General features: G+C 50.2%; 1 protein-coding gene across 1 annotated transcript; it reads left to right on the top strand.

Moving 5' to 3' along the window:
• The first annotated feature begins 429 nt into the window (after nt 1-429).
• On the top strand, nt 430-3602 carry LOC144723710 (uncharacterized). The gene has a single exon (XM_078602652.1). It carries the CDS (start codon nt 563-565, stop codon nt 2084-2086), a length of 1524 nt encoding a protein of 507 aa, XP_078458778.1. The 5' UTR covers nt 430-562; the 3' UTR covers nt 2087-3602.
• Nucleotides 3603-7895: the final 4293 nt, after the last annotated feature.

Here is a 7895-nt window from a genome sequence, read left to right as displayed (position 1 = left end):
GAAGGGCCCAGCAGCATCAGCAGCAGCATCATCAGCAGCGTTGCCTCGTCCACGACCCCACCCCGGGCAAGCGACATCGCGTGAGACTCGCACACCGCCGTGTCAATGGCCAAATCAGCACAAGCGGAGCGCTGAGGTCGGCCCAAGTTTTACAACTTCACGTCCGATGCGCATTTAAAGTAACCACTTCTCTTCTCTCGCACCCCCCCCCAACCCACACACACACACAACCCAGCGTCTCACTCCCTCTCGATTGTATTTCCCCTCTCGTAATTTATCGAGTCCTTGCCACCACCACCTTCTCCTCGTCGTCGTTCCCTTCACCCCCCGCCCCCCACCGCTGCAACGCTACCCCCTCCCAACACCCCACCCCCCTTAATTCCGGCTGCTAGCTCACTCAAGCACTCCACCTTAATTGGACCTCCTCGTTCGAGGGGGCGAGCGGTGCGTGATGAGCCGGGGAGGCGCGACGTCGCAGTGGCCGGGCGCGGTGCCGCGAGCGGCGGCTGCCGCCGCTGTCACCGCCGCACTCGCGGGCGTTTAGCACCGAGCAGGGAGGGGGATGCCGGACATGGCAGACCGTGTCACCGACACGCGGGCGCTGCCGAGTAGCAAGGCTTCCTCCTCCTCTTTCTTCAGCATCGCCCGCCTCCTGCCGGACACCGAGGCGAGTCGCCCGGCCAGCCGAGGATCTCCCGACCCGGACTCACTGTCGTGCCCGAACGAGCCCGAGTCGCCCGTCATCACCACGACGACCGCGACCATCGCCAACAACAACAACAACCGCGGCGGTGTCAACAACCACGCCGCCAACACCACCGTTAGCAGCAGCAGCAGCAGCAGCGGCAGCAGCGGCAGCGAGGAGGAGGAGAAGACGGACGACGCGGAGCCCGCGGGCTGCTCTGGCGACAGAGAGAAGGGAGCGGGGAGCAAGGCAAGCGACGGCGGCGGAGATGCGAAGGAGGACGGGGACGGATCGAAGGGTGACAAGCCACCCTTCAGCTACAACGCGCTCATCATGATGGCCATCCGGCAGAGCCCCGAGAAGCGACTCACGCTGAGCGGCATCTACGAGTACATCATGCACAACTTCCCCTACTACCGGCAGAACAAGCAGGGCTGGCAGAACTCCATCCGGCACAACCTGAGCCTCAACAAGTGCTTCGTGAAGGTGCCGCGCCACTACGACGACCCTGGCAAGGGCAACTACTGGATGCTCGACCCGTCGAGCGACGACGTCTTCATCGGCGGACGCACGGGCAAACTCCGGCGGCGCTCCGCGGTGTCTCCGCGCGGCAAGCTGCAGCTCGCCTGCCGACGCAACCCCTACCTGGCCACGGCGGGGCTGGCCCTGAGAGCCCCTCCACGCTTCTCAGCGCACGACTTGGCGCTCATGGACCGCGCGGGGTCGCTTTACTGGTCCGTGTCGCCGCTGCTGCCTCTGCATTCTCATTTCGCCGGCTCCATGCTCGGCTACGGAGGTGCAAGTGGCGGCGGTGCGGGTGGTGCGGGTGGTGGTGGTGGTGGATGCCCGGGATATCCCGCGAGTAACCACGCAGCAGGTCCGTACAGCCCGCTGCAGTTGGTGCAACCTCAGAGCTGCGCGGACGCGGCCGGGCAGCCCTTCAACCTGTCCGCGGCGAACGCGCAGGGCCTCTGCCTCGGACGTTTGGGTGGCGGCCATCAGGAGCTCGTTGAGCACTTGGGTCTGCAGTCATTCATGCAGCAGCAGCAGCACCACGGCTCAGCTGCAGCAGCAGCTGCGGCGGCGGCAGCAGCCGTAGCCGCTTGCGGCTCGACACCGGTGGTGCCTTGCGGTGGGAGCCCGAGTGGCTGCTCTCTGCACAGCAGCACCGGCGCGAACGGGCCCGCGGCTTCCCCCGGGTTCATCCACGTGGGCCCGGGCACCGGCTACCGCCTGGCCGGGCACCTGGGGCTCGGCAGTTCGGCTCTGCAGCAAGGCTTAGCTGCCCACCACCACCACCATCATCACCACTCGACTGTCGCGGGGCACAGGCAGGCGCACTCGCCGTCACTCATGGGCTTCCCTGGTGCCGGACTGCAGTCGGCTTATTTCGGACACTGAGGAAGATATCCCAGCGCGTAAGTCAGACTCTTGCGTAAAAATCAAACAGACATCCCACGTTACTGTCTTTTTTGTTACAAATATGCAAAAATAATAATAACAACGCAGATTTGAAGCGCGGGTTTACTGACGCGGTCATTGAATGTTGCTGTCGAGTGGTCTCGGAATAGAAGCGACGCTCGCTTCGGGCAGTGCACGGGGGTGTGAGGACACAGTGACAACAACACATTTGACGAGTTGTCACCCTGCGCTCACTTGCGCCAGTCCCTTGCAACATTTATCAGGCCAGGACTAAAACTGGTCAGGTTTTTATATTATATATACCATATGTAACATAAGCCCTTTGTAAATTAATTGCTGGATGAAGGCCTCCCTCTCGAAGGCATGGGGGCTGTTTGACCATACTTCACCACACTGGTCAGTGCGGGTTTGTGGAGGATGGGGGGGGGGGTACTAATACCAGTTTCTTATATCCCTCTCCGCTCACGTTAACCGTGATCGGGAATCCAAATCAGATCGCCCGAACTTCGTAGCCTAATGTCCGAATCAACTACTGGTCTGTCGCTTCGCAACCCTCTAAGGGTTTTAATTGTGATTTTAATTGTGATTTTAATTGTGATTTTAATTGTGATTTTAATTGTGATTTTAATTGTGATTTTAATCGTGATATAACCCCATCTCCACCCCCCATGGATCGTTCCGAAGTCGGCGCTGCTGTTTCTCCAGACCGCTCGTAAACAGCGACTAATGATCGCATATAAATATGTACCTATGTAATGTATGATGTGCTGCAGCATAATGCGGTTATCGACGCTGCAGACTCTACACAAAGCCACACGTTCACGAGTCGCTTGCACTCGTGCATGGGACGTAGTGGTGGTGATGATGATGATGATGATTATTACTGTTACAATCGTTGTCATTGTTGTTGTTATTTTTTGTTGTTGAAACTTTCAAGAGTGATTGGCACGTTTTCCTTTTTTTCTGCCGTCCGTCGATTTCTTACCACCAAGTCACGGCAAGATATTATGTAGCGTAAATAAGCATGTATATATATAAAACGCTAATGTGCAATGTTTTTTTTTGGTTGTTGTTGCTGCAAAAGAAATTCATATATTAAACAAAAACAACAAAACAGCACCAAGGCGTGTACCACGTTCTGTCGTTTCCCATACCGATATGTTCGCCGAACTTAAAATTAATTAATTGTTATTGCACGGTGCGTAATATCATTCTAAGGACGCAGTGGCGTAAGCGTAATGCGCACAGTTCTTAGAATAGCAACTTCCGTTGGTTTCCATACGAACAGAGAGCAGTGACATATTTAAGTGCAGGACTTTGCTATATCCAATAGACACAGACATATAGTATTAAAATGCCTTTCTCGGGTTAAAACAGTGTTCAACTCGTGTATACTTCCCTGCAGGTTGCGTTCACGAGCGCGTGTGGATGAACACGCAGGGCATCTTTCTAAGATGTGTTTTTAAACAAAAATAAATAAACATGGATCCATCCACACACGTTTCAAACTCACTGATTATCGCGTTCTCATATTATATGTAGGCATGTGTGTATGTATATGTGTGCGCACATGTTAATGCGCTGAAAGTGTACGGCCCAATCTGTCAATTCACTGCTGGATGAATGTGGAGGCTTTTCACGCGCCGGGTCGGTCTTTAGGCGGGGTAATTGGACCGGGGGGGGGGGGGCTTGTTTGACCATACTTCACCACAGTTGGTAACAAGGGGGGGGGGGTAGGTGTGTGTCCAGGACGGGTTCATAGTTTTGCAGTGCGCTGCACCCACCATGAATATTGATACCATTTCGCGTGAAATGTAGGTGCAATGCATACGTTATTGTGTATATTATAGATGCATATAGCAGCATATTAAATCATAAATAAATAATCAAGCAACAAAATAATATATACATTTTTAGTCCATCAGCCTTATGAGCCATCTGTGCCAATGTTTCCCAGCCCCATTTGTTTACAATAACTTTCTTACACGATCCGACTTTACATATTGTCTAGGTAGGTACATGGTGTAAATTACTAGAGTTGTACACGTGTAGAATATTTAAAAAGACACTCTCGTCAGCACATTTCTTACAATTGTATTTTTTGTAAAGACGAGAGATACGATTTTGACTTTCAGGAACGATTTGCCAAATAATAGCATCGGATAATCTCCTGAGAAGCATTGGCTTAGGTATGGAGTGTAGTTGTGAAAGGCCATTCAAAATACTGTACGAACTATGTGCATGAACCACTCAATGTGCACCCACTACGTGTGTGGACGTGCCTGTATAATTAACGTTAAAGGAAATGGCTTTAAGGGAAGCACAAACCACTGCTTTTATTCTTACAAAAATGTGTCTCTGTGTCGTCAGTCTATGGGCAATGTTAGTCTAAGGGAAATGTAAGTTTATGGGAAATGTTAGTCTATGGGAAATGTTAGTCTATGGGAAATCTTCTTGGTTCTTTCGGTAAAGTCACGTAGAAGGGAAATAATAAAATAATAAAAATCAAACATAATAAAATACTATTTGTGAAGAACCAAGAAGATGAATCCCTGCAGTCACGAAAGCTTTAAATCGAAATATATGTGCAGTGTTAGTCTATGGGAATGTTAGTCTATGGGCAGTGTTAGTCTATGTGCAATGCTAGTCTACAGGCAATGTACGTCTCATGGTCAATGTAAGTCTATGGGCAATGTAAGTCTATGGGCAATGTTAGTCTATGTGCAATGTTAGTCTATGGGAAATGTTATTCTATGGGCAATGTAAGTCTATGGGCAATGTTAGTATATGGGCAATGTTAGTATATGGGCAATGCAAGTCTATGGGCAGTGTTAGTCTATGGGCAATGTAAGTCTATGGGCAGTGTAAGTCTATGGACAATGTTAGTATATGGGTAATGTAAGTCTATGGGCATTGTTAGTCTATGAGCAATGTAAGTCTATGGACAATGTAAGTCGAAAGACAATGCTAGTATATGGGCAATGTAAGTCTATGGGCAGTGTTAGTCTATGGGCAATGTTAATCTATGGGCAATGTTAGTCTATGGGCAATGTTAGTCAATGGGCACTGTTAGTCTATGGGCAATGTTAGTCTATGGGCAATGTTAATCTATGGACACTGTTAGTCTATGGGCGATGTGAGTCTATGGGCAATTTAAGTCTATAGGCAAAATTAGTCTATGGGCAATGTTAGTCTATGGGCAATGTTAATCTATGGGCAATGTTAGTCGATCGATCTTTCAAAGGCGTTCCCGATCACGGCCTTCCATGCGGCTCTGTCCGCGATGTTTGCTCCAGAACTTTTGCGTTCTGCACTCCCCCTCAGTGGCATCCAGTTGTTGTTGGAATTGCTTGTGGTGTTACTTGATTCGCTGCCTTCCCCGGCTAAGTGTACCTATAATTTGCAGTTATTAGAAAGCGACAAGTGTTAATTATATCACTAAAGCGCTCTATGGCAATGTGTGCGCACACATTCATCGCTTCACACCTCGCTGGTCGGCTGAAGTAGGGGAACGTGACGAGTAGCAACAGCTGTAGCGAGAGATGGATACTGGACGTGGTGTGTCGGGCATGCTTAAGTATTGATACACATGCTTAAGTATTAATATCAATTTTTAAGTATTGATACACATGCTTATGCATTTTAATACATGCTCATGTATTAATATACATGCTTAAGTATTGATACACATGCTTATGTATTGATATACATGCTTAAGTATTGATACACATGCTTATGTATTAATATACATGCTTAAGTATTGATACACATGCTTATGTATTGATATACATGCTTAAGTATTGATACACATATTTATGTATTGATACACATGCTCATGTATTAATATACATGCTTAAGTATTAATACACATGCTTATGCATTAATATACATGCTTACGTATTGATACACATGTGTATGCAATGATGTACATGCTTAAGTATTGATACACATGCTCATGTATTGATACACGGTACATGCATTAATACGCACGCGTATAGAACTCCGGTCAAAATTGTGCTACTGCAGCATTAACAATGGGGGGCGGGGGGGGGGTCTTCCCGTGCCTTTGACCATTGCTCGAAGTTTCACTCCCCGCTTGATTTCATCGCCGAGCGAGGATCTCCTGTTGCCGTGTCCCCGCGTCAAACCGCGTGCCTGCCCGTTGCCCTTGTCATGAGGGAGCGGTGGTGCAGCGGTCAGCGCGCTGCGCTACGAGCCCGGCCACCCCGACTTCGAATCGCGCTCATGTGCCAACACCAGCGACGATTATCTAAAACCGGTGTGTCCCCCCCCCAGGTCGACTCAGCAGCAATGTGTAGTGAAGCATCGTCAAAGGTGGCCTGGCGCTGCGCTGGCCACCCACACCCCCTTGTGTGCAGAGGTGCTACTCGCGATGAGAACTTCCCCAACAGTCTTTTGAAGCTATACACGGGGGGGGGGGGGGGGGCTTTGTCTTTGTTGCCTTCACGTCGCCCGTACCGAAAGTTGTGCACGATGTTGACAACGCAGTTGTGAGAGGAGTCGTTTTGTGAATGCGCATCTTACGATCTGGTACATTGGTAGTGGTGGGTGGGGGGGAGCGAGGTTTACTTTGACCACACGGCTGGCAAAATCGATCATCTCGCCTTGGTTTGATTTGCTTGCTTTCTCGGTGATGGTGGTTATGATGATGATGGTTGTGATGTTGATTATGATGATGGTGTTGTTTATGATGATGATGGTGATGTTGATTATGATGATGGTGGTGATGTTGATTATGATGTTGATTATGATTATGGTGGTGGTGATGTTCATTATGATGATGATGGTGGTGATGTTAATTATGATGATGATGGTGGATTAGAGCATCGGCACATTTTCGCCAACGCGTTAAAGCACCTCCGTATACCTATGCCAGGTGTTCAAATGTAGACCCCCCCCCCCCGATGGCGTTTTGGAGAATTGCACTGCGTGTTGTACGGCACGATGCCCGGCGGTTTTTCTTTTCTTTTCATGCACTCGATGGCAGCCTCGTCGATGAGCTGAAACGTCGGACATCGCTCCAAGCAACACGCGGTAGCACAACCAGGAGAGACACGCCGCACAGAGCTGTTCAGCACAGCCGAGGACACCAGCGTTGAAGAGGTGGCATTTATAAAAACAACAACAACAACAACTATATATAACAATCTCTGTCTTGTAAGGGCTAGCCGACTAAGAGACGCACACGCGTGTGCCGTTTCATTTGTTGCGTGACGGTCTTAAATGCGGGCGGGCTTTGCTCGCTTTTTATCGACTCTAGCGTCACACTCCACGATAGGTGAATCGTCCACGTACCTACACTTTCCCGGTGATGGTGGTTATGATGGTAGTCACGAAAACTTCAAATATAGAATTCTACGTACCTGTTGCGGTGTGTGCGTGTCGGTGTGTGTATGTCGGGTGTGTGCATGTCGGTGTGTGCGTGTCGGTGTGTGCATGTCGGTGTGTGCGTGTCGGTGTGTGCGTGTCGGTATGTGCGTGTCGGTGTGTGCATGTCGGTGTGTGCGTGTCGGTGTGTGTGCATGTCGGTGTGTGCGTGTCGGTATGTGTGCGTGTCGATGTGTGAGTGTCGGTGTGTGTATGTCGGTGTGTGTAAGTCCTTGAAAGATCTGGGCAAAGTCCCATCAGTGAGCTCCTCCGGCAGGCAGGGCTGCGTTGGCTGGGTCATGTAGCCCGCATGCCCAGCCACCGCATGCCTAAACAGCTTTTGTTCGGCCGGATCGAGGGGGCTAAACGGGCGCGGCACGGGCTAGAGACGAGATGGAGT

This window comes from Lampetra planeri, chromosome 18 (genome assembly GCF_965212315.1).
Source record: "Lampetra planeri chromosome 18, kcLamPlan1.2.h2, whole genome shotgun sequence".
In the NCBI taxonomy this organism is placed as follows: domain Eukaryota; kingdom Metazoa; phylum Chordata; class Hyperoartia; order Petromyzontiformes; family Petromyzontidae; genus Lampetra; species Lampetra planeri.
The sequence above is the reverse complement of the archived record's forward strand: the minus strand, read 5'-3'. Positions and strand labels throughout refer to the sequence as shown.

Bases quoted from the DNA above. Each gene is read 5' to 3' on its own strand.
- LOC144723710 (XM_078602652.1), top strand. From the start codon at position 563: ATGCCGGACATGGCAGACCGTGTCACCGACACGCGGGCGCTGCCGAGT.